The sequence below is a fragment of the Oncorhynchus tshawytscha genome, linkage group LG14 (genome assembly GCF_018296145.1).
Source record: "Oncorhynchus tshawytscha isolate Ot180627B linkage group LG14, Otsh_v2.0, whole genome shotgun sequence".
Classification (NCBI taxonomy): Eukaryota; Metazoa; Chordata; class Actinopteri; order Salmoniformes; family Salmonidae; genus Oncorhynchus; species Oncorhynchus tshawytscha.
In genome coordinates, this window is record NC_056442.1 from 25,971,803 (window position 1) to 25,999,400 (window position 27,598).

General features: G+C 43.5%; 1 protein-coding gene across 5 annotated transcripts in view; it reads right to left on the reverse strand.

Moving 5' to 3' along the window:
- The window catches only part of numbl (NUMB like endocytic adaptor protein), a 77,110-nt gene that overhangs the window by 14,337 nt on the left and 35,175 nt on the right, over window positions 1–27,598 (reverse strand). For 2 of the 5 annotated variants that reach the window (XM_024444739.2, XM_024444737.2), the window contains exons 2-3: window positions 6,903–7,053; window positions 963–1,037 (exon numbers count right to left, since the gene is read on the reverse strand). In XM_024444739.2, coding sequence (XP_024300507.1) covers window positions 963–1,037; window positions 6,903–7,028 — 201 coding nt within the window. In that variant the 5' untranslated portion in view covers window positions 7,029–7,053. Of the gene's footprint in view, window positions 1–962; window positions 1,038–3,947; window positions 4,036–6,902; window positions 7,054–7,843; window positions 8,095–10,463; window positions 10,653–27,598 lie in introns of those variants that run through there. The other 3 variants (XM_042297226.1, XM_024444738.2, XM_042297227.1) reach the window with 3 other exon arrangements.

Below are 27,598 nucleotides of genomic sequence, written 5' to 3' on the forward strand. Positions count from 1 at the left end.
ACACACACACACACACACACATACATAACTACCCTGCTGAGCAGTGGACAAAGCCCATGGAAGACGATGGGGGAAAAAGGAGTCAGGCTGGGAAAACAAGCAAGACAGTGAAACACCGGAGCCGTCTCCAGGCTTCTCCAGGGTCTAGGCCTGCTGTCCCGACTCCTTCCCCACAGACAGAGCCCAGAGGGCAGGAGAGCCTGGGAGCTGACAGGGGGGTGTCACCTCCTGCTTGACCCCACTCTGACTGCATGCCACCCTATGCCCAAGACCCTGTCTAGTATACCAGGCTTCTCAGCAGCACTGGCCCGGGCAGCAGCACGTGCTATGGTGGCTTTTACACTCTTTGCAGCTTGTGCTTGTGTGACCCGGCCTGTTCTGTGTCACACTGTTCGCACGGCCTGGGCGAGCCTGCCTTCCCAGGGGGCCAAGCGGAAGGCGGCTGTTCTAAAGCTGTGGTACGGGGATGGTCAGGTCTGAGTAGCTGAGCACATTACTGATTCGAAGGAGGGCTCAGCTCCGACAGGAGAAGAAGCAAGGGGCTTAGATTAGGAATTTACTGCAGATGCTTGGGGTGGGATTGGGCTGAGCTTCAAGACAAAATAGAGGTAGAGGGCTGAAGAGAAGAGGAGATATGGATCTGGAGATAAGAGGTAAATAAGGGAACAGGGGGAATTGGAAGGGGGAAATGAAAAAAGCAGACAAAATCTCAAGACAAGGAGCAAGAGACTGCAGTGGTATCGGTGTGTGTGTGTGTGTGTGTGTGTGCATGCGTGTGTGTGAGTGTGAGTGTTTGCGTGCATGTGTGTGTTGGACTACTGTGTAAGGTGCAGGATATCTTATAATGAGTTGATAACTCCACCAGGATAAGAATACCAGCCTATACAACAAAACATGGCAGCTTACATAAACATACATAAAAGAGAGGTATCAGCAGGGGGTTAGAGTGGAGGGATACTTACAATTTTGAGCTTTTTCACAGCCTCCTCGCACACATGCATCCCTCTGGATTCCTCCACCTCCACCAGACCCAGGTACTACAGATACAGATAGAGAGAGAGAGAGAGAGAGAGAGAGAGGAGAGAAACAACGAGAGAGAGATGGAGACAGAAAGAGAGAGAATGAGAGATACATTAGAACTCAGAGATGCAAAGGCTGTTAAGATTTTTACAAACCGCATGAACACACAAATATGCCCAAGTACCCTATGCATTGTAGTTAATCTCCTCTGCATTCACATGATCACAAAACAGTGTAAGCCAATCCATTTCAAAGTGAGCCACCAGACTGTGTCAGCTGCTAATAATGAGGATGAATGAGGGAGGATAGAGTCCTTTTACAGGATTAGATTTCCAGTCCCCCAGTGTTCCCTGTGGTGCGTCGGAGGCCCTTGGAGAGACAATTAGGTTGCCAGAATGTTTTTTGTCAAATATAAACCCATTCCTCTGAGCCAAGCCAGCAGAGTGGAAAACATACCGAAAAGGTGCCTCAAATAGATTGTATACTATTTTTCCGCAGAGGCCTTTTGAAAGCATGAGTCACTTTATTTACCCCATTTAGAGTTGTGTGGCTTAGTGAGTATGTGACAGAGAACTTTACCTGACTTGCTTTTCAAAGATGTCTAGAAATGCACACCTTTCGTGCTCTTGTAGGAAGCATTGCTGACTACAAATTATCTATATCTGGGCTATTAACTCACTAACTAGCAAAGGACATTAACAAAATGTGCACACGTGGCTACATGTAGCCCTCGCTTTCATCTCAAAACAAGTGTATCTACTCATGGCTGCTCATGCTGTAAAAACAGTCCAGTTCAAGGTGAATGGCACAGATCCATATATGGCATTTGTATATAGGCATACTGCAGCTCTGATTGGTTATGCTGCACCAGTCTGTGTAGAGTGTGCTTGTCAATGCAATAGAATCCTACTCCAATGCAATCTGCCTACAACAAAATCTTTTGTATAGTTACTTTTGCATACAGTCTTGCATAGTTAATTTTGTTTCTGTATGTGGCATTGAAAGTGGCTAATAGTGTGTTGATTCCATCACAATTCCCACAGGAAAGGGACATGCTGAGTGAAGTTAAATCTCGTGCTTCTCCATGCACGCTGATATTTCTTCTGTGGAACCTGGGGAACTCTGTGCCCACGTGCAGTTTAGAGGGAACATTGGAGAGAGGGAGATCAAGAGAGAAAGAAAGAAAGGGAAAAAAAGAGAGAGACAGAGAGAGAGAGAGAGAGAGAGAGAGAGAGGCCGATACCCACTAATTATCCAAATCCAGAAAAGAGACATTAAATTCTACAACCACCTAAAAGGAAGCGATTCCCAAACCTTCCACAACAAAGCCATCACCTACAGAGAGATGAACCTGGGGAAGAGACCCCTAAGCAATCTGGTCCTGGGGCTCTGTTCACAAACACAAACAGACCCCACAGAGCCCCAAGACAGCAACACAATTAGACCCAACCAAGTCATGAGAAAACAAAAAGATAATTACTTGGCACATTGGAAAGAATTAACAAAAAAACAGAGCAAACTAGAATGCTATTTGGCCCTAAATAGAGAGTATACAGTGGCAGAATACCTGACCACTGTGACTGACCCAAATTTAAGGAAAGCTTTGACTATGTACAGACAGTGAGCATAGCCTTACTATTAAGAAAGGCCACCATAGGCAGACCTGGCTCTCAAGAGAAGACAGGCTATGTGCACACTGCCCACAAAATGAGTTGGAAACTGAGCTGCCCTTCCTAACCTCCTGCCAAATGTATAACCATATTAGAGACACATAATTCCCTCAGATTACAAAGATCCACAAAGAATTCGAAAACAAAACCGATTTTGATAAAGTCCCATATCTATTGGGTGAAATACCAGTGTGCCATCACAGCAGAAAGATTTGTGGCCTGTTGCCAAAAGAAAATGGCAACCAGTGAAGAACAAACACCATTGTAAATACAACCCATATTTATGTTTACTTATTTTCCCTTTTGTACTTTAACCATTTGCACATCGTTACAACACTGTATATAGACATAATATGACATTTGTAATGTCTTTATTCTTTTGGAACTTCTGTGACTATAATGTTTACTGTTCATTTGTATTGTTTATTTCACTTTTGTATATTATCTACTTCACTTGCTTTGGCAATGTTAACATATGTTTCCCATGCCAATAAAGCCCCTTGAATTGAATTGAATTGAATTGAGAGAGAGAGAAAGACCTTGTGTAGCCTTTGGCCTGCCTCCAAACAACTGCTACTATGCTCTTGTAGCAAGACGGCACCGAAAGACACGCTCGCCTTGTTACTAGCTCTATAAGCATTTCGCTGCACCTGCTATAACACCTGGAAATCTGTGTGTGACCAATAACCGTAAGATTTTTATAGACCTTTTTAACAGCTTTTTGAGGAGGACCCCAAAGAACTTGCGGTGCGTTTGTAAACAACAGCTGTTCGGTTGCGGCTGTAAGCCATCTATGCTAGCTAACTTAGTCTAGTTCAGGGGTAGATCACGAGCTACCAGTAGCTACCCGTAGTTCACAGCCCAGCTATGAGTAGCTCGCCAAGCAATTATGAAAGTACATGCATTTTTTAATTTGTTCCATTACAAACAGTCATAAACATAAAACTCCCAGCTATTATCCAATCAAACCCACATTTACATTATCCCACCCCAGGTTTGCCATTATTGGCTTAAAAAGCCAAACATAAAATAATATCTGCCAATTAACATCCAGCAATATTGCCAGACTGTCTGTTTTGTGTGAGCGTTTGTTTATCACTCCATGAAGCCAGATAGCGATGCTAATGATAACTGTTTTGTGGGTAGACAGAAAGACTTTCCCCAATAACCTCAATTAAATGCTAACTGCAAAGTAAGCTTGCCTCACAGAACTATATCATGATTCGTTGTATCAATTGGGTGGTCATTGTTATTTACCTCCGGCCATGACATGTGCTGCAGCAGTAGGCCTAACAACATAAACCTTGCTAGACCGACACCAAAGACAGTACACTATGAAGATAAGCTAAATCTGCTTCTCCGATAAGACTCCCCGAACACACTTGTAGGTGATGTCATGACGACATTGGGTAGCTAAGCTCATGCGTAGAAACACGTAATCGGTTCTGACGGTCATCGCGCGCCGAACTGCACATGCGCAGGCCATCAAATTAAAGGCACTATTTCGATGTAAAGTCGTTTTTTGACCAAAATGAAAACGTGTCAGTTCGTCTCTCACGAGGTTGGTGTTATAACATGTTCAACTACTTAAGACATTGGGTCGAATCTAGGACGTGACTTTAGATTTCAAGACAATTAACAACTAAGGAAGAGTTTTTCACTTCTCTCATTTACGTCCCAAACCCCAAACCCTGGCCTGGTCTGTTTGGTCTATTTCACAAGTGTTCCCGCAAGTCTTGCGATGTTGCGCCTCTGTGTTTAGAAACCCTGTGCCAACACATTCCTCTCTTGCTAGATGCGCAGTGGAATTACACTTGATGGTTTTTGCGACTGCACTTGAAGAAACTTTAAAAGTTCTTGAAATGTTCTGTATTGACTGACCTTCATGCCTTAAAGTAATGATTGACTGTCATTTCTCTTTACTTATTTGAGCTTTTCTTGCCATAATATGGACTTTTACCAAATAGGGCTATCTTCTGTATACCACCCCTACCTTGTCACAACACAACTGATTGGCTCAAATGCAATAAGAAGGAAAGAAATTCCACAAATTAACTTTCAACAAGGCATATCTGTTAATTGAAATTCATTCCAGGTGACTACCCTATGAAGCTGGTTGAGATATTGCCAAGAGTGTTCAAAGCTATCATCAAGGCAAAGGGTGGCTGCATTGAAGAATCCCAAATATAAAATATATTTTGATTTGTTTAACACCTTTTCTGGTTACTACATGATTCCATATGTGCTACTTCATAGTTTTGATGTCTTCACTATTATTCTACAATGTAGAAAATAGTAAAAATAAAGAAAAACCCTGGAATGAGTAAGTGTGTCCAAACTTTTGACTGGTACTGTATACTATTGGTTTACTGTTAGAATTGGTTGTAAGACTACAAAAAGACTGTTAAAAATAACAATGCATAGACCTAGAACATGCATGGCCAACTTTGCTGCTCGAGATCTAGCTACTGGGTGTGCAGGTTTCGGTTCCAGCTCAGCCCTGACATTCTGCTGATTATTTCTATTAGACACTATTCATTTCACTTTCTTCTTTGTACGATATGAAATAAAGTGTTGATTCTTTGAGTGAAGTATAGTGTGTTTTTTGGTCATTGAACATTCCCTGTTTGTCTGTTTTATTTGGTTGTCACTCATTTTCTCTGATGATATTGCACAGATCTGAAGCTGATGTCCTTGATCCTTGGTGTGGGTGTAACAAACCCTTCATGGCTGACCTAGGATGCAAACCCTGTCCACAACAGCACTTCATACCCACAAAGCAGTGTCCATTACCGTACCAAAACCATGTGACAACCAAATAAAACAGACAAACAGGATGACATGCACGGGACAGAGACATTACTAGCAAATACCACTGTCATGAGCTAGTGCAGAAAGGAACACAATTGAGGTTTATTGTGATTTCATTTCAAAATACATGTTGCTTGAAATAAAGTTGCAAGTTGTTTGCTTCATGATATGTATCATCCCGGTGTAATTACATGCAGTTCAAAATGATCCCCACAAAGTGTCACCACTGGCGTTTGTGTTATAGTCTAGCAGCTAGCTTTACTACAAACCACTAGCTAGACCGCATAACATCAGGTCGATAATATGTGCCTAGCGCAAGCTAGCGGTTCGTTAAAACTACAGTATGTTTCTTAATTGAAACCTAGTGGGCCATACAATTGGGTAAACTATAGTTTTGTTTTGAAGGAAGCAGCTGAAGAGCTAGGAGAGACAGATTGGTGAGGGGGAGAGAGGCGTTGATAGTGGGGTAATGACTGCTGCTAGCAAATTCCTGCTGGGGATCTGAAGCATGCCATCATGGGTCTTTTCCATTAGAAATGTTCCCTCCTATCTATCCACCCCCCCTCCCTCTTTCAATCTCACTCACCCTCTCTATTGCTGCCCTCATCCCTCACTTCCCCATCCCTCCTCCCCTGTGTCCCTTTTTATCTGCCTCTTCTCTCTTACTGTTCCCCTCTCTACTGCCCTAGAGCAGCACTCTGATAGTACTCCTTCACTATTCTGTTCGTTAAAGTTGCATATAAGGATCCATCTATCCTACGCATAGACTACAGCTGATTTTGGGGAACCAGAGTGGAATTACTAAGAGCGTGCTTATATACCACAATGCAGTTGGGCTGTCGTATAATGCTTAATTGGGGAGAAGGCAAATCACCTCAGACAAAGGGGTGGAAGAGAATCACGTAGCAGTTTCACCAGGGAGGAGGTAGAATTTATCTCTCCCCATCCACCCTTAGGCACTATTCACTATTGATCTCTCCCCATCCATCCTTAGGCACTATTCACTATTGATCTCTCCCCACCCACCCTTAGGCACTATTCACTATTGATCTCTCCCCATCCACTGGGCCTCCAGAAAGACTTAGAGACAGCTAAGTCTCATCACTAGAACTAGGATCATCATTACTGTCAGGTTCTGTTCTGTTCCACTGATCACACCGCCACGGGACTTAGGATAAGAGTAAAAGTAAAAGTCAGAACTAAGTTCGATCTAAGGCTAGAGTTAGGTGTGATTTTGTAATACGAAATACAACTTCCTTCCCTGCTGTCCCAGATAGTATACCAATTGAATCTTATAACTCAACATTTTGAACCAAAAGATTAAGAGTAATAATAGTTAGGTTGAGGTTTAGTTAAGAGTCAGTTTATGACCAGGTCCCAGGACAGGGTTCTCAGTCTTACCCTGACGGGGAAGTTGCATTTGCCCTTGCGTACGGCCTCCTCATCGGCCTGCCACTGGTGGGGTCTGCTGGCCTCTGGCACGTAGGTGGGCTTCTTCCTGCGCAGGCTCTGACGCAGCTTATTCATCTCCGGGGTCTGGGGCTCCCTGTTGCTATGGAGACAGAGACACACAGGGGGGCGAGGTCAGTACGTGTTAAGTTGTGTGCTCGTGACAGCCATGGGGGTGAAACGACAGTGACAAGAAATGACACCTCTACTCTGAAAGCGAGAGAGACAACTATGGTAGCCCAGAGGGAAAACCCCTTTTTTAAAGAAAGAAAGCGTTTGTCCCTATGGGCCACTGCAGACAACGCTGTAACTGAGATAAACGAATGATGGGTGTGTGAAAACACTACTGTCCTTTACAACCTAGCAATTTAATCCATATTATCATCATTAAATATCTCTACAGAGCTATATCTGTTAGATTTGTTTAATCACATTTCCATCAGTGTTTAGGGTTACAGGTAGAGCTAGACCACGAAGCCAGACAGTCCTTTCATCCTGTGGGCTTTGAACATCGGAATTTTTGCCGGATGTAAACAAACACACACACACACACACACACACACACACACACACACACACACACACACACACACACACACACACACACACACACACACACACACACACACACACACATTTAGGCCATTCGGCCTGAATACCTCATTTGCATTGGTAATTTCAACGTCTTCATAATGAAACATGATGTCACTATCAAAACAAGACCTGTTTAAAAATGCTAATGAGTCTTTTTGTTGTTGTTGTGGGAGTCAGTTTCGTCAGTTAAGTCAGTTCGCTGTACGAAGTATGAAAACTGAACCAGAGAAAGAGAAACATCTCAGAATATCGCACGGCCCAGTTTAAAGCGGAACAGACATCCTCTCAAATGATCTTACCATCTTGGGCATCTCGGCGGTCTTGCCCCAAGCTTCGGCATTCTTTTTCTCCTGGCTTTCACTAAGTATTTGTCTAGTGGGTGTGTTGAAGTCTTTCCAACGGTATGATCAGAAAGTATAATCAGCTGATCTCGATAAAGCTCTTCCAAAGCAATCTCTCAGCCCTGTAGAACTGTTCTCCTCCCGTAAACACACGGGCTAAGCTTTATATACTGACTCAAACACACGGTTATTAGATAAGCCTATGACACACACATTCACACACTCACCGCTTCCCGTAAGCTCTGTCACCTTACGGGATGGGTAGCAGGTGTGAGGCATGGCACGGCGGAAGTGAAAGTGTGTGTAAGGTTGGGTGTGTGTACAGGCACATTGGGATCTGTTTACGTGGTGCGTTTAAATGAACATGGTGTCGCTGGCATTGCTGGCATGTGGCCTCTGCCAAGAGCGGCAGGTCCCTCAGAGGCCAGGCGGGAGGGGTGTTTCTGGGCAGCATGCTGGCAGCGCGGCACCTGGCCGGCGGCCCCCACTGGGGCAGGTGCAGGAAGGGGGGGCGAGGGGCAGCTGGCGTCAGATGTCTCCCCAGGGAAGGAGCAGGGGAGTGGGCTTAGAGACATGGGGGGACCAGCCCAGGCAGGGGCCAGGGCTCTGGGTGTTCTGCTCCAGTTTCAGGGCTGATCTAATGGACTTGCTATGAGGTCATGTGATCTAACGGCTGAGCTCCTGCCAAGGAGGCTGCAGAGGGACAGAGGGGAGGAGAACGAGAAGTATAGACGGAGGGAGTGAGAGCAAGAGAGGAGTGTAAGAGAGGGTAACAGAGAAAGAAGGAGAATGAGAGAGCGGGAGGTAGTGTCGGAAAGGGAGAGGAGAAGACGGGGGTAAGAGGGATGGGGGAGGGGGGAGGGAGGGGACTTTGAAATCTCAATCTCATCTGATTGAGGTCACAGTGTTGCTGCGTGCCTCTCTCTGCCAGGGTGTCAACCCCCTGTACCCAGCACCCTGCCACTCACCCCAGTCAGCACAGACCCAGCATTCAGAGGATGGCACACTGGCACTGCCAGACCAAACTGCAGCCAGAGGGCAGTGAAGGAAACCTTGACAACATCCCCCATCCCTCTTTACACCCCAACCTCTCACGTCTAACTTCTTATAGGCCTAGACCCCTGTAGCTTTACAAAACATGCATCTCCAAGGCTGAGTACAGACAGACCGACACACAGACACAGACACACACGTTTGTTTAACTATCCTTGTGGGGACCAAACAATTGATTACCGTTCAAAATCATATTTTCCCAAACCCATAACCCTAACTCTAACTCTAACCTTAACCCCAAACCCCTAACCTAACTCTAACTTCTAACCCTTGCCCCTGAGCCTAAAAGATCCTTTTTCATTGTGGGGATCGGCGAAGGATAGTAAAACACACACACACACACACACAGTATAGGCCCATGCCAAGTTTCAACAAAGAACAAATAGTTGCACCTCACCCAATGTTTTCATTTAAATATTTTTTTTAAATGTATTTAACCAGGCAAGCCAGTTCAATGACGGCCTAGGAACAGTGGGTTAACTGCCTTGTTCAGGGGCAGAACAACAGATTTGTACCTTGTCAGCTCAGGGATTTGATTTTGCAACCTTGCGGTTACTAGTCCAACGCTCGAACCACGAGGCTACTTGACGCCCCACATCTGGACACATCTGGAGTACATTGTAACGGGACAGTGTGTTTGGTCGGGGAATGACCTATGGCTTTTTGTCTTTCTTTTGTTTACCGTAGACTGAAGTCATCCTCCCATTTTGCCCACTCCCTCGCCCCGGTTCTCACTTCATGTCTCTCTCTTTTCCTTTCTCTCTCTGTCTATCTCTCCCCCTCTCTCTATGCCTCTCTCTCCCTCACACTCTCTCAGCCTCTCTCTCTCTCTGAGATTCACATTCACAACACTAATCAGGCAGGAAACATGTTTTTTAAACACTACTAAAATATTGCACACCACTGTTTAAGAGACCAAGGTAAACATTCCGCACAGCGCTCCATATTTGGCAACGGAGACCTTTTGAATGAAACAGCAACAATATAAGAGTTATTACATTGGAGGGAGGAGTGTGTGTGTGTGTGTGTGTGTGTGTGTGTGTGTGTGTGTGTGTGTGATGAGTGCGCCCTTCAGCCAAAGCAGCACCATTAGAACAGCGTACAGCTGGAGCCTGAGGACATACTATCATTGCATCCAATCAAAATAACCAGGAGGAGCCGCCACACAGCTGGCCAATAACACAGAGCCCAACTCGGCACACAAGAGTTAATGGAGACACACACGCACCTAACACACACACACACATACAGTACTTTCCCTCACCTATACCCGTCCTCAATCACAGACTCCTCCTCCCTAAAACCCACTCCCACTGTTTGGCTGGCAGACATAACCACAGTGTTGCTGAATTTGTCAGCATCCAATTTGTCAGCATCCAACCCTCACTGCATCTTAATGTTTATTGTCTTGTACAGTGTGAGGCACTGTAGGCTTCTGATATACATTCAAAGCCAATACATAGTATTACTGTTATTCATTGTCATCCTTATCAACACAAAACAGCAGCTATAAATGTCCGTTTACCAGCCGCAGGGACGCAGGGACTATCCTCTCTCCCCCTCAGATACCCATCTCCCTCTCTCGCTCTCTCCATGTCCTCTATCTCTCCCTCTCTCTCTCCTCCTCCTTTCTCCTGTGTCTGTGTCTGAGGCTGCAGGAGGGAGATGCAGCAGTGGATCTGTCCCTTTAAGAGTGTCTCCCTGAGAGTTGATCCTGCTCCATGGGAGAGAGAGAGAGAGAGAGAGAGAGAGAGAGAGAGAGAGAGAGAGAGAGAGAGTCAAGCTGCAGCGGTGAAACTGACAGTCCTCTCCCACTGTGTGTCCCTTCCCAGCATTACCGTGAGCTGTCCAGACACACAGCTAGTAGGGCAACATACCACCCCGTATGACAGTCTCCACATGTAACATGGGACCAGGCCGGCGTAGGGGGTGGGTATTAGTGTGTGACGGTGTGCATAAACAACCTGTTTCTCTCTCGCTCTCTCTCCCTCTCTCTGAATGTCTCCCTTTCTCTCTGTGCATCTGTCATACAAACCATGGCATGTTGAATACCTCTGTTTTTATACCCTTTTCTAATGTTTTCTCTCCTTTGTGATTTAATCAACCTTCTTCCTCCCTCTATCTCTGTCAGTGACCTGTATTCCTCTGCATCTCTCCATCTCCTCCTCCTCCCTTCACCTTGCTCTAGCCACAGATATACAAGCCTGGAATCGGAGCACTAGATTACAGCTACATGGGCTTTCTTTTCTCTCTCAGTCACGGTGCACATAAGCCCCTGAGATATTAACAACAGGAATCAGAGAAGTAGAGCAGGCAGTAGGGAGTGTGTTTGTGTGTGTGTATCTGTATGTGTGCATGCGTACGTGTGTGTGTCAGAGAAAATAAAGTGAAAAGATATAAAAACAAGGCCATGTGTGTGTCTCTGTGTGTCTCTGTGTGTGTGTGAGTGTGTGTGTGTGTGTGTGTGTGTGTGTGTGTGTGTGTGTGTGTGTGTGTGTGTGTGTGTGTGTGTGTGTGTGTGTGTATGTGTATTAGTGGGTGGAGGTAAACGATGGGAAACATATGGAGATAGAGAGAAACATAATTGTGAGAGAGAGAGAGAGAGAGAGAGAGAGAGAGAGAGAGAGAGAGAGAGAGAGAGAGAGAGCGAGGAGGAGTGGGAGGATAGGGAACAGAAACAAAGAGAGACAGATAGTGGTGAAACACAGCCAAATAAAACTAGGATGGACTATAGCATAGTAAAACATCAGGAAAAACATTAGAGTTGGATCACCACACATACACACACAGCATTGAGGCCACTCAATAGTGGAACATCATAGTACACACACACAAACACACAGATAGTGAATTTAGAGATCAACCATCCTAAATTAATTTGAGAGGGCCCATACATTCAATTTGACTATGGAAAAAAACATATTTCTGTTCTAGCCTGTGGAAGCAATTTGAGACAAAACCACTCCACATGCTCACTAGGTTTGCAGAACATTGGACTAGTTCGTTCAGTAATGGTAGTAACTATAGATGAACAACAGAGTTTCACATTCACACTGCCTTCCGAGAGAGAAATATAGTTCTCTCTTAACATAAGTATTATGGTCTTCCACAGTTAGAAAAGCCTGACCGCGGGGCAGGGAGCAGGGAAAACGTTTATCAAAGCTAACGGGAAGTAGACCAACTAGCCGTGGTCAGGGGTAAGCCGCTGCCGCACTGTGACAGACAGCTAATGATTCCATTCTACCGGAGATCAGGGAGCATTGCGGGAACGTTCCCCGGCCATGTCAAAAAGACAGTGGTGAGGAATGGTGAGTAGTGAGGAAAAAAACTTCTAATGTATAAAATCAGGAAGCATATTTACGATGTTACCTTCGTTCTATTTCCTCGGCTCATCTGCCTTTCTATGTGTGTTTGATGTGGACAAAGCCGTTTTATTAAAAGACACGCACACAAATGCACCTTCACACATACCTTCACACACACCTTCACACACACCTTCACACACACCTTCACACACACACACACACACACACACACACACACACACACACACACACACACACACACACACACACACACACACACACACACACACACACGCACACACGCACACAGTGCAGCCTCAGGATGACCCAATTTTCGGGACCTCTCAGACACCAAACGTAAATACTGAGTGATATTTATATAATGAATATGAACTCGGAGGGCAAAAATGATTAAACATTAAAGCACTGAACCTCTCACAAAAGCCTTCAATCATACAAAAACTAAAGTTAAATATGAACTGGTTCACCAGCAGATTAGTAAGAATGGCTCACTCCGTGTTCAAGAATGGCCTTTTCCCTTTATTCAGATTACATTCTCTCACTTTCAGTTATTTGCAAATGAAATCATCTCCAAAATATCTCTATTTTTAAAACAAACAATAAAAAGCTGGTTGCAATTCCAGTTTAATCCACCAGAAAAGACAGAACAAATATTACAACAAATATTATGATTAAACTCAAATATACTAACCGATAAAAACCATTATCTTTTTTATTTTTTATAAAATCATAAATAGGAATGGTGGAGTTATGTCACACATGCAGTTAACAAAAATATATGGAAATGTCCAAAATTACAACCAGCTGACTGCAGCATTACCACAAATATGTAGGAGCCAAGGGGAAAGGGGAGAAGGTAAGGAACATGTCTGTTGGTCCTGCATTAAAGACCAAAATTGGCTTAAGAAAATTGTGATAAATAAAAAAGTATACCAGTTTAATTTAAGGACCTAATATACAGCTGCGCCAAATAGATTGCAAATTAGTTTGGAGTAGATTTCCGATGTACCGATTCCATGACACATGGTTTATGATCTGATATACAAAACGAAGCCGGATTCAAAACTTTGAGTTATTTTTTTACATTTTGCAACCAATAGAATGTTCTATATGTTCTATATACAACCATCCCAGCTCTGCAGATTTTGCCGGGAAGAGACAGAATCATTAGATCACTTGTTTTGGTACTCTCCATATGTAGCTTGTTTCTGTTCACAGGTTCAGGAATGGCTGAAAAATTGCCACATGTACTTGGAGCTAACTCTCCAAATAGCACTGCTGGGTGATCTAAAAAGTCATAGTCAATCGATCAATAATACAATAATACTCTTAGCAAAGGTGCTTATCTTTCATTTACAATCTCTAGAAACTATGAGAATAGAAAGGCCTTTCATTTTCAAGCTTATTGGCGTCGGCTAATGGGGATCCTAATAAATCAAATCAAATCAAAATGATTCAAGCCTGTCTCAAAATACAACACTGCCTCTTTAAGACAACAAAAGCTCTTTACCTGACACACTTTTCAAAGATGTCTAGAAATGTACACATTTGGGCTCCTGATAGGATGCAATCACTCCCCTATTGCTGACTACAAATGATCTATATCTGGGCTAATAACTCACTAACTAGCAAAGGATATGAACTAAATGTGCACACGTGGCAACATGCAGCTCTCACCTTGATCTCAAAACCAGCGCATCTACTCAACCTCTCATGCTGTAAACACAGTCCAGTTCAAAGTGAATGGCACAGGTCCATATTTGACAATGGTCTATTTGCATATAGGCCTCCTGCAGCTCTGATTGATTATTGCCGCACCGGTCTGTGTAGAGTATGGGCTGAGTCATGCGTGTCAATGCGATAGAATCGTACTCCGATGCGTTCTGCCTACAACAATATCGCTTGCATAGTTTGTTTTGTTTTGGTATGTTGCATTGAAAGTGGCTAACATTGCGTTGATTCAATCACATTTGCCAAAGTAAAGGGAAACGTTGATAGTGTTAATAGGGAAAACTGTATAACAGTGGTCACCAAACTTTTCTAAGTCAAGATCTCTTTCTGAGTCAAAATGAAAGCTGAGATCTACCGCTCAGATTTTTTTTAACATGATTGAAAAAAAAACATAAGCCTATGCAACATTAACCAATTAAAAACAGTAATGTTTTTGCAGTTAGCTATACATTATCAACACATATTGGCTTTGCTTGAATTGCCCTGCCAATGCATTGATGATTGGGCCATTTTTGTACATTTAAAATACAAAATTTGAGGCAGGGTTATGATCACACCGTTGTTGTATTACTTGTGAGGCACAGCTGCGTGAGAATACATTTAAATCATTTGTTTTTATTTTTATTTTACTGAGCAGACGGTGCCTGCATCTGTTGGTCAGTCTCAGCGGAGGGAGAGAGCAGTAGACTGAAGGTCTGCCTCTCAACATCCCTTCACTCTGTCTTTCATCAAATGGGCACTGTCTTCCAGCTGATGGCGAAACTCGAGTCGCACCGCATTATTTCTGCCTCTGCACAAATTCATGTTGTTACTCCTTTGAACAGAGAAAGTGAAATAATCCTCAATATTAAAAAAGACTCAAGCCGCTAATAATAACAACAACGAAAGCCTATAGATACACTTTCCTACCCCCTGTATATAGCCTCCTTATTGTTATTTTTTTATTTTATATTTTACTTTAGTTTATTTAGTCAATATTTTCTTGACACTTATTTTTCTTAAAACAGCATTGTTGGTTAAGGGCTTGTAAGTATGCATTTCACAGTAAGGTCTACTACACCTGTTGTATTCAGCATTTCACAGTAAGGTCTACTACACCTGTTGTATTCGGGTTGTATTCAGCATTTCACAGTAAGGTCTACTACACCTGTTGTATTCGGGTTGTATTCAGCATTTCACAGTAAGGTCTACTACACCTGTTGTATTCGGGTTGTATTCAGCATTTCACAGTAAGGTCTACTACACCTGTTGTATTCGGGTTGTATTCAGCATTTCACAGTAAGGTCTACTACACCTGTTGTATTCGGTTGTATTCAGCATTTCACAGTAAGGTCTACTACACCTGTTGTATTCGGTTGTATTCAGCATTTCACAGTAAGGTCTACTACACCTGTTGTATTCGGTTGTATTCAGCATTTCACAGTAAGGTCTACTACACCTGTTGTATTCGGTTGTATTCAGCATTTCACAGTAAGGTCTACTACACCTGTTGTATTCGGTTGTATTCAGCATTTCACAGTAAGGTCTACTACACCTGTTGTATTCGGTTGTATTCAGCATTTCACAGTAAGGTCTGTTGTATTCGGGTTGTATTCAGCAGTTCACAGTAAGGTCTACTACACCTGTTGTATTCGGGTTGTATTCAGCATTTCACAGTAAGGTCTACTACACCTGTTGTATTCGGTTGTATTCAGCATTTCACAGTAAGGTCTACTACACCTGTTGTATTCGGGTTGTATTCAGCATTTCACAATAAGGTCTACTACACCTGTTGTATTCGGGTTGTATTCAGCATTTCACAGTAAGGTCTACTACACCTGTTGTATTCGGGTTGTATTCAGCAGTTCACAGTAAGGTCTACTACACCTGTTGTATTCGGGTTGTATTCAGCATTTCACAGTAAAGTCTACTACACCTGTTGTATTCGGGTTGTATTCAGCATTTCACAGTAAGGTCTACTACACCTGTTGTATTCGGGTTGTATTCAGCATTTCACAGTAAGGTCTACTACACCTGTTGTATTCGGGTTGTATTCAGCATTTCACAGTAAGGTCTGTTGTATTCGGGTTGTATTCAGCATTTCACAGTAAGGTCTACTACACCTGTTGTATTCGGGTTGTATTCAGCATTTCACAGTAAGGTCTACTACACCTGTTGTATTCGGGTTGTATTCAGCATTTCACAGTAAGGTCTACTACACCTGTTGTATTCGGGTTGTATTCAGCATTTCACAGTAAGGTCTACTACACCTGTTGTATTCGGGTTGTATTCAGCATTTCACAGTAAGGTCTACTACACCTGTTGTATTCGGGTTGTATTCAGCATTTCACAGTAAGGTCTACTACACCTGTTGTATTCGGTTGTATTCAGCATTTCACAGTAAGGTCTACTACACCTGTTGTATTCGGGTTGTATTCAGCATTTCACAGTAAGGTCTACTACACCTGTTGTATTCAGCATTTCACAGTAAGGTCTACTACACCTGTTGTATTCGGGTTGTATTCAGCATTTCACAGTAATGTCTACTACACCTGTTGTATTCGGGTTGTATTCAGCATTTCACAGTAAGGTCTACTACACCTGTTGTATTCGGTTGTATTCAGCATTTCACAGTAAGGTCTACTACACCTGTTGTATTCGGGTTGTATTCAGCATTTCACAGTAAGGTCTACTACACCTGTTGTATTCGGTTGTATTCAGCATTTCACAGTAAGGTCTACTACACCTGTTGTATTCGGGTTGTATTCAGCATTTCACAGTAAGGTCTACTACACCTGTTGTATTCGGTTGTATTCAGCATTTCACAGTAAGGTCTACTACACCTGTTGTATTCGGGTTGTATTCAGCATTTCACAGTAAGGTCTACTACACCTGTTGTATTCGGTTGTATTCAGCATTTCACAGTAAGGTCTACTACACCTGTTGTATTCGGGTTGTATTCAGCATTTCACAGTAAGGTCTACTACACCTGTTGTATTCGGGTTGTATTCAGCATTTCACAGTAAGGTCTACTACACCTGTTGTATTCGGTTGTATTCAGCATTTCACAGTAAGGTCTACTACACCTGTTGTATTCGGGTTGTATTCAGCATTTCACAGTAAGGTCTACTACACCTGTTGTATTCGGGTTGTATTCAGCATTTCACAGTAAGGTCTACTACACCTGTTGTATTCGGGTTGTATTCAGCATTTCACAGTAATGTCTACTACACCTGTTGTATTCGGGTTGTATTCAGCATTTCACAGTAAGGTCTACTACACCTGTTGTATTCGGTTGTATTCAGCATTTCACAGTAAGGTCTACTACACCTGTTGTATTCGGTTGTATTCAGCATTTCACAGTAAGGTCTACTACACCTGTTGTATTCGGGTTGTATTCAGCATTTCACAGTAAGGTCTACTACACCTGTTGTATTCGGGTTGTATTCAGCATTTCACAGTAAGGTCTACTACACCTGTTGTATTCGGTTGTATTCAGCATTTCACAGTAAGGTCTACTACACCTGTTGTATTCGGGTTGTATTCAGCATTTCACAGTAAGGTCTACTACACCTGTTGTATTCGGGTTGTATTCAGCATTTCACAGTAAGGTCTACTACACCTGTTGTATTCGGGTTGTATTCAGCATTTCACAGTAAGGTCTACTACACCTGTTGTATTCGGTTGTATTCAGCATTTCACAGTAAGGTCTACTACACCTGTTGTATTCGGTTGTATTCAGCATTTCACAGTAAGGTCTACTACATCTGTTGTATTCGGCGCATGTGACAAATAAGATTTGATTTGAATAATGCCAACAGCCTGAGACGAATAAAAACAAATAGGAACATCAGGCTTTATCAAGTTTTTTTTTACAGAAATGTTTGGCGATCGACTAGGAATGCCTTGGAGATCGACCAGTAGATCGCTCTCGACTGCTCTAGAAAGTTGATTGAAGTTCAATCTCGTGGTTCTCTATGTGGGCTGAGATTTCTTCTGCGAGGCAGTCCCGGGGGAGGTGCGTGGGAGTCCCACGCAGCTTAGAGGGAACATTGGTTGAGGGTAGCTGAAAGCTGGGACTAAAAACAAACTAAAGATAAATCATGTAAATCATACTGTCCGTGAAATGTATGTAGTATGTATGTGTGTAGTATGTATAAGCTGGAAATGGAAGCATTGTTGTATTGTTGTCCAAGCATTGTTGTCCATTAGTTTACTCCAATTTGGGGAGAGGTGGCAGGGTAAGGGGAAAATGATAAAGAAGGGTAGGGGTGGAATACAGAAGACGGTCCTATTTGGTGAAAGACCAAGTCCATATTATGGCAAAACAGCTCAAATAAGCAAAGAGAAATGACAGTCCATCATTACTTTACAACATGAAGGTCAGTCACAATGGAAAATTTCATGAACTTTGAACGTTTCTTCAAGTGCAATTGCAAAAACCATCAAGCGCTATGATGAAACTGGCTCTCATGACACCCACCACAGGAAAGGAAGACCCAGAGTTACCTCTGCTGCAGAGGATACGTTCATTAGAGTTACCAGCTTCAGAAATCGCAGCCCAAATAAATGCTTCACAGAGTTCAAGTAAAGGACACGTCTCAACATTAACTGTTCAGAGGAGACTGAGTGAATCAGGCCTTCATGGTTGAATTGTTGCAAAGAAACCACTACTGAAGGAAACCAATAAGAAGAGACTTGCTTGGGTCAAGAAACACGAGAAATGGACATTAGACCGGTCGAAATCTGTCCTTTGGTCCAAATTTGAGATTTTTGGTTACAAAGTAGGTGAACAGATGATATCCACATGTGTGGTTCCCAGCTTGAAGCATGGAGGAGGTGTGATGGTGTGGGGGTGCTTTGCTGGTGACACTGTCAGGGATTTATTTGGAAATCAATGCACACTTTACCAGCATGGCTACCACAGCATTCTGCAGCGATACGCCATCCCATCTGGTTTGCACTTAGTGGGACAATCATTTGTTTTTCAACAGGACAATGACACAACACACCTCCAGGCTGTGTAAGGGCTATTTGACCAAGGAGAGTGATGGAGTGCTGCATCAGATGACCTGGCCTCTACAATCACCCAACGTCAACCCAATTGAGATGGTTTGGGATGAGTTTGACCGCAGAGTGAAGGAAAATCATCGGACAAGTGCTCAGCATATGTGGGAACTCCTTCAAGACTGTTGGAAAAGCATTCCAGGTGAAGCTGGTTGAGAAAATGCCAAGAGTGTGCAAAGCTGTCATCAAGGCAAAGGGTGGCTACTTTGAAGAATCTAAAATCTAAAATATATTTTGATTTGTTTAACATTTTTTTGGTTACTGCATGATTCCATATGTTATTGCATAGTTTTGATGACACTTCCGGCGCCAACAGAGATGGCCGCCTCGCTTCGCGTTCCTAGGAAACTATGCAGTTTTTTGTTTTTTTACATGTTATTTCTTACATTGGTACCCCAGGTCATCTTAGGTTTCATTACATACAGTCGAGAAGAACTACTGAACATAAGAGCAGCGTCAACTCACCATCAGTACGACCAAGAATATGACTTTCGCGAAGCAGATCCTGTGTTCTGCCTTTCACCCAGGACAACGGAATGGATCCCAGCCGGCGACCCCAAAAATGACTTCGAAAAAGGGGAAAACGAAGCGGTCTTCTGGTCAGACTCCGGAGACGTGCACATCGTGCACCACTCCCTAGCATTCTCCTCGCCAATGTCCAGTCTCTTGACAACAAGGTTGATGAAATCCGAGCATGGGTAGCATTCCAGAGGGACATCAGAGACTGTAACGTTCTTTGCTTCATGGAAACATGGCTCACTGGAGAGACGCTGTCGGGGACGGTGCAGCCAGCTGGTTTCTCCACGCATCGCGCCGACAGAAACAAACATATTTCTGGTAAGAAGAGGGACGGGGGGCGTATGCTTTATGGTTAACGTGACATGGTGTGGCCAAAACAACATACAGGAACTCAAGTCCTTCTGTTCACCTGATTTAGAATTCCTCACAATCAAATGTAGACCGCATTATCTACCAAGGGAATTCTCTTCGATTATAATCACAGCCGTATATATTCCCCGAAGCAGACACATCGATGGCTCTGAACGAACGTTATTTGACTCTTTGCAAACTGGAATCCATATATCCGGAGGCTGCATTCATTGTAGCTGGGAATTTTAACAAGGCTAATCTGAAAACAAGACTCCCTAAATTTTATCAGCATATCGATTGCGCAACCAGGGCTGGAAAAACCTTGGATCATTGCTATTCCAACTTCCGCGACGCATATAAGGCCCTGCCCCGCCCTCCTTTCGGAAAAGCTGGCCACGACTCCATTTTGTTGATCCCTGCCTACAGACAGAAACTAAAACAAGAAGCTCCCGCGCTGAGGTCTGTTCAACGCTGGTCCGACCAATCTGATTCCACACTCCAAGACTGCTTCCATCACGTGGACTGGGATATGTTCCGTATTGCGTCAGACGACAACATTGACGAATACGCTGATTCGGTGTGCGAGTTCATTACGTGCGTTGAAGATGTCTTTCCCATAGCAACGATTAAAACATTCCCAAACCAGAAACCGTGGATTGATGGCAGCATTCGCGACTACCGCCCCGTAGCACTCACTTCCGTCATCATGAAGTGCTTTGAGAGACTAGTCAAGGACCATATCACCTCCACCCTACCTGACACCCTAGACCCACTCCAATTTGCTTACCGCACAAATAGGTCCACAGAAGATGCAATCTCAACCACACTGCACACTGCCCTAACCCATCTGGACAAGAGTAATACCTATGTGAGAATGCTGTTCATCGACTACAGCTCGGCATTTAACACCATAGTGCCCTCCAAGCTCGTCATCAAGCTCGAGACCCTGGGTCTCGACCCCGCCCTGTGCAACTGGGTACTGGACTTCCTGACGGGCCGCCCCCAGGTGGTGAGGGTAGGCAACAACATCTCCACCCCGCTGATCCTCAACACTGGGGCCCCAGAAGGGTGCATTCTGAGCCCTCTCCTGTACTCCCTATTCACCCACGACTGCGTGGCCACGCACGCCTCCAACTCAATCATCAAGTTTGCGGACGACCCAACGGTGGTAGACTTGATTACCAACAACGACGAGACGGCCTACAGGGAGGAGGTGAGGGCCCTCGGAGTGTGGTGTCAGGAAAATAATCTCACACTCAACGTCAACAAAACTAAGGAGATGATTGTGGACTTCAGGAAACAGCAGAGGGAACACCCCCCTATCCACATCGATGGAACAGTAGTGGAGGGGTAGTAAGTTTTAAGTTCCTCGGGGTACACATCACAGACAAACTGAATTGGTCCACCTACACAGACAGCATCGTGAAGAAGGCGCAGCAGCGCCTCTTCAACCTCAGGAGGCTGAAGAAATTCGGCTTGTCACCAAAAGCACTCACAAACTTCTACAGATGCACAATCAAGAGCATCCTGCCTGGTACGGCAACTGCTCCGCCCACAACCGTAAGGCTCTCCAGAGGGTAGTGAGGTCTGCACAACGCATCACCGGGGGCAAACTACCTGCCCTCCAGGACACCTACACCACCCGATGTCACAGGAAGGCCATAAAGATCATCAAGGACAACAACCACCCGAGCCACTGCCTGTTCACCCCGCTATCATCCAGAAGGCGAGGTCAGTACAGGTGCATCAAAGCTGGGACAGAGAGACTGAAAAACAGCTTCTATCTCAAGGCCATCAGACTGTTAAACAGCCACCACTAACATTGAGTGGCTGCTGCCAACACACTGACTCAACTCCAGCCACTTTAATAATGGGAATTGATGGGAAATTATGTAAAATATATCACTAGCCACTTTAAACAATGCTACCTAATATAATGTTTACATACCCTACATTATTAATCTCATATGTATACGTATATACTGTACTCTATATCATCTACTGCATCCTTATGTAATACATGTATCACTAGCCACTTTAACTATGCCACTTTGTTTACATACTCATCTCATATGTATATACTGCACTCAATACCATCTACTGTATCTTGCCTATGCCGCTCTGTACCATCACTCATTCATATATCTTTATGTACATATTCTTTATCCCCTTACACTTGTGTCTATAAGGTAGTAGTTTTGGAATTGTTAGCTAGATTACTTGTTGGTTATTACTGCATTGTCGGAACTAGAAGCACAAGCATTTCGCTACACTCGCACTAACATCTGCTAACCATGTGTATGTGACAAATAAAATTTGATTTGATTTGATTTCACTTTTATTCTACAATGTAGAAAATAGTAAAAATAAAGACAAACCCTTGAATGAGTAGGTGTGTCCAAACTTTTGTCTGATACTGTATATTTACAACAACAAAAATATCAATATATATATATATACACACTACCATTCAAAAGTTTGGGGTCACTTAGAAATGTCCTTGTTTTTGAAAGAAAATGGCATTTTTTGTCCAGCTTACCCATATGGTACGTAAGAAGTGCCCATCAAGCCAATCCAATTTGTGGGAGGTGTTTCAGGAAGCAATGGGTGAAATCTCTTCAGATTACCTCAACAAATTGACAACTAGAATGCCAAAGGTCTGCATGGCTGTAATTGCTGCAAATGGAGGATTATTTGACGAAAGCAAAGTTTGAAGGACACAATTATTATTTCAATTAAAAATCATTATTTATAACCTTGTCAACGTCTTGACTATATTTCTATTCATTTTGCAACTCATTTCATGTATGTTTTCATGGAAAACAAGGACATTTCTAAGTAACCCCAAACCTTTGAATGGTAGTGCATATGGGGGGATTGGAAATGATGCAGACAAAAACATGTAATACTGAGAGACTCAGAGCAAGAAAAGTCTGCTCGTCCCCACGACAACCGGCTGTTTCCACTCCCCCTCTCTCCATCCCACATATCCTACCCCCTCCCTCCACCCCTTCTCTGTGTGTGTCTCGTTGTGGAATGAGGGAGCGGAACCAAGCCCACATAAACGGGGGTAGCAGTGTTTTGACTACTGTCTGACCCTGGGAGAACAGGTCGGCCCCACTTCATTCCAGTGATACGCAACTCTGGGGTCAGCGGTCCTTCCTGCTGATGTCACATTAGCCATAGTTCATTTGATACAGAGATAAACCCCTGAGGAGAGGACAGGCCAGAACTGTATAGGAACCCTGCTAATACATCATCATCTGTAGTCTGCACTGGCAACACTTACAAATACAACAGTAATGCTCTAGTGGTTACAGTACAGTATGAAGGCCTGTGTACTGGAATGGGATGGTTATGCATATTACTATGAGCATGGGCTGTGTGCTGGTGCGTGTGCGTGTGTGCGTGCGTGAGTGTGTGAAAGCTAATGTGGAGAGACAGCTGGAACAGAGGCTGTCATGTGTAGAGGCAGTCTTCAGCCTGACGTACTGACACTCTCTCTAACCAGCACAGACTTCCTGTCTGCCTGGGACGGTCTCCTTCCTACCCTCCATCACCCCTGTTCATCCACAGTTCACCAGCCCTGGGTCCTATTCATTTTACACCAAAGAGAAGAACACAGGATGAAACAGGGAGGGAATACCTGAACTTGTACAATAAGAAATGCTCATTTCCATTTTCCGTTAAAAAAAATGGTTACGTGTCGTTATGAATATAACCCAGGTCTTTCTACCACTGTCACTATGCTAGCGACTGCCTGTATAGCACCCCCATCCATCACTTAGCACCACTCTCTCACCCATCATTGTGTAACTAAACTAGAGGTCGACCGATCATGATTTTTCAACGCCGATACCGATTATTGGAGGACCCAAAAAAAAAAAGCTGATGCCGATTAATCGGCCTATTTTTTTTTTTACATTTATTTGTAATAATGACAATTACAACAATACTGAATGAACACTTATTTTAACTTAATATAATACATCAATAAAAATCAATTCAGCCTCAAATAAATAATGAAATATGTTCAATATGGTTTAAATAATGCAAAAACAGCGGTGTTGGAGAAGAAAGTAAAAGTGCAATATGTGCCATGTAGAAAAGCTAACGTTTAAGTTCCTTGCTCAGAACATGAGAACATATGAAAGCTGGTGGTTCCTTTTAACATGAGACTTCAATATTCCAAGGTAAGAGGTTTTAGGTTGAATTTAATATAGTATTTATCGGACTATTTCTCTCTATACCATTTGTATTCCATATACCATATACCATTGACTATTGGATGTTCTTATAGGCACTTTAGTATTGCCAGTGTAACAGTATAGCTTCCATCCCTCTCCTCGCCCCTACCTGGGCTCGAACCAGGAACAGAGCAAGGGGAACAACTACGCCAAGTCTCAGAGCGAGTGACGTTTGAAACGCTATTAGCGTGCACCCCGCTAACTAGCTAGCCATTTCACATCAGTTACACCAGCCTAATCTCAGAGGGTGATAGGCTTGAAGTCATAAACAGCTCAATGCTTGAAGCATTGCAAAGAGCTGCTGGCAAAACGCACAAAAGTGCTGTTTGAATGAATGCTTACGAGCCTGCTGCTGCCTACCACCGCTCAGTCAGACTGCTCTATCAAATATCAAATCATAGACTTAATTAAAACACAGAAATACAAGCCTTTGGTCATTAATATGGTAGAATCCGGAAACTATCATTTCGAAAACAAAACGTTTATTATTATCGCATATACCCTGACTCTGCGTGCAATGAACGCAAGAGAAGTGACACAATTTCACCTGCTTAATATTGCCTGCCAACCTGGATTTCTTTTAGCTAAATACGCAGGTTTAAAAATATATACTTCTGTGTATTGATGTTATGAAAGGCATTGATGTTTATGTTTAGGTACACGTTGGAGCAACGACAGTCCTTTTTCCACGAATGCGCACCACATCGATTATATGTAACGCAGGACACGCTAGATAAACTAGTAATATCATCAACCATGTGTAGTTAATTAGTGATTATGATTGATTGATTGTTTTTTATAAGATTAGTTTAATGCTAGCTAGCAACTTACCTTGGCTTCTTACTGCATTCGAGTAACAGGTAGGCTCCTCGTGGAGTGCAATGATAGGCTGGTGGTTAGAGTGTTGGACTAGTTAACTGTAAGGTTGCAAGATTGAATCGTCGAGCAGACAAAAAAAATCTGTTGTTCTGCCCCTGAGCAAGGCAGTTAACCCACTGTTCCTAGGCCGTCATTGAAAATAAGAACGTGTTCTTAACTGACTTGACTAGTTAAATAATACTTTTTTTTTTAAATCGGCCAAATCGGTGTCCAAAAATACTGATTTCCGATTGTTATGAAACCTAGAAATCGCCCGTAATTAATCGCCTATTCCGATTAATCGGTCGACCTCTAAACTAAACATTGCAAGTCGAGGGCCAGTAGGAGGCACCCTTTCCTCTGGTCTAAAGAAAATATCCCAATGACCCAGGGCGGTGATTGGGGACATTGCCCTGTGTAGTAGGGTGCCGTCTTTCGGCTGGGACATTAAAAAGGTGTCCTGACTCTGTCGTCACTAAAGATCCCATGGCACTTATCAAAAGAGTAGGGGTGTTAACCCTGGTGTCCTGGCTAAATTCCTAATCCATCACAGTCACCTAATCATCCCCAGTTTACCCCCACCCCCTCCCCTGTAACTATTCCCCAGGTCGTTGCAGTAAATGAGAATGTGTTCTCAGTCAATTCACCTGGTAAAATAAGGGTTAAAGAAGAAATAATAATATTCCCCTCAATCCCCACCAAACATCATTTCACCTTCACACTTAAACTATAGCACCTCCCTCTCTGTCCCTGTCTCTCTCTCCATCCCCTCTCATAGTTCTTCCAGCAGACACTCTCTCTCATTCCACATCTACATTCATGTCAGTTAGGCCATGCCGTAATTCAATCACCCTCCAACACGGTAATATGAACCATGCATGCCTTGCGTAGGCTGTGATGGCAGTGTGGGCGACAAGCAGGACTGTGGACTCTGATGTGAGGGAGGTTATACTGAAATACAGTGCATTTGGAAAGTATTCAGACCCATTCCCTTTTTCCACATTTTGTTACGTTACAGCCTTATTCTAAAATGGATTTAAATTATATTTATTCTTTATAAATCTACACACAGTACCCCATAATGACAAAGTAATAACAGGTTTTCATAAATTTTGCCAAATGTATAAAAAATAAAAAATAAAATACTTTATTTACATAAGTATTCAGACCCTTTGCTATGAGACTCAAAATTGAGCTCAGGTGCATCCTGTTTCCATTGATCATCCTTGAGATGTTTCTACAACTTTTTCGGAGTCCACCTGTGGTAAATTCAATTGATTGGACATGATTTGGAAAGGCACACAGTTGACAATGCATGTTAGAGCAAAAACCAAGCCATTAGGTCAAAGGAATTGTCTGTAGTGCTCTGAGGAAGGATTGTGCTGAGGCATTGATCTGGGTAAGGGTACCAAAACATTTCTGCAGCATGAAGGTCTGAAAGAACACAATGGCCTCCATCATTCTTAAATGGAAGAAGTTTGGAACCACCAAGACTCTACCTAGAGTTGGCTGCCCGGCCAAACTGAGCAATCGGGGGTAGAAGGGCCTTGGTCAGGGAGGTGACAAAGAACCTGATGGTCACTCTGACAGAGTTCCTCTGTGTAGATGGGAGAATCTTCCAGAAGGACAACCATCTCTGCAGCACTCCACCAATCAGGCCTTTATGGTAGAGTGGCCAGACAGAAGCCACCTCTCAGTAAAAGGCACATGACAGCCCGCTTGGAATTTGCCAAAAAGCACCAAAAGGACTCTCAGACCATGAGAAACAAGATTCTCTCTGGTCTGATGAAACCAAAATTGAACTCTTTGGCCTGAATGCCAAGCGTCACATCTGGGGGAAACCTGGCACCATCCCTGCGGTGAGGCATGGTGGTGGCAGCATCATGCTGTGGGGATGCTTTTCAGCGGCAGGGACTCGGAGACTAGTCAGGATCGAGGGAAAGATGAACGGAGCAAAGTACAGAGAGATCCTTGACGAAAACCTGCTCCAGAGCGCTCAGGACCTCAGACTGGGGTGAAGGTTCACCTTCCAACAGGACAACAACCCTAAGCACACAGCCAAGACAATGCAGGCGTGGCTTCGGGACAAGTCTCTGAATGTCCTTGAGTGGCCCAGCCAGAGCCCGGACTTGAACCCGATAGAACATCTCTGGAGAGACCTGAAAATAGCTGTGCAGAGACGCTCCCCATCCAACCTGACAGAGCTATAGAGGGTCTGCAGATAAGAATGGGAGAGACTCCCCAAACACAGGTGTGCCAAGCTTGTAGCGTCATACCCAAGAAGACTCAAAGCTGTAATCGCTGTCAAAAGTGCTTCAACAAAGTGCTGAGTAAAGGGTCTGAAAACCCATTTTTACTTTGTCATTATGGGGTATTACATGTAGATTGATAAGGGGGGGAAAACGATTTTATCAATTTTAGAGTAAGGCTGTAACGTAACAAAATGTGGAAAAAGTCAAGGGGTCTGAATACTTTCTGAATTCACTGTATAACCTCTGACACAACACAACCACAGGGAACAACAAACACACACACATCGCACGCAGCACAAACATTAATACACACACTCATACTCACACATA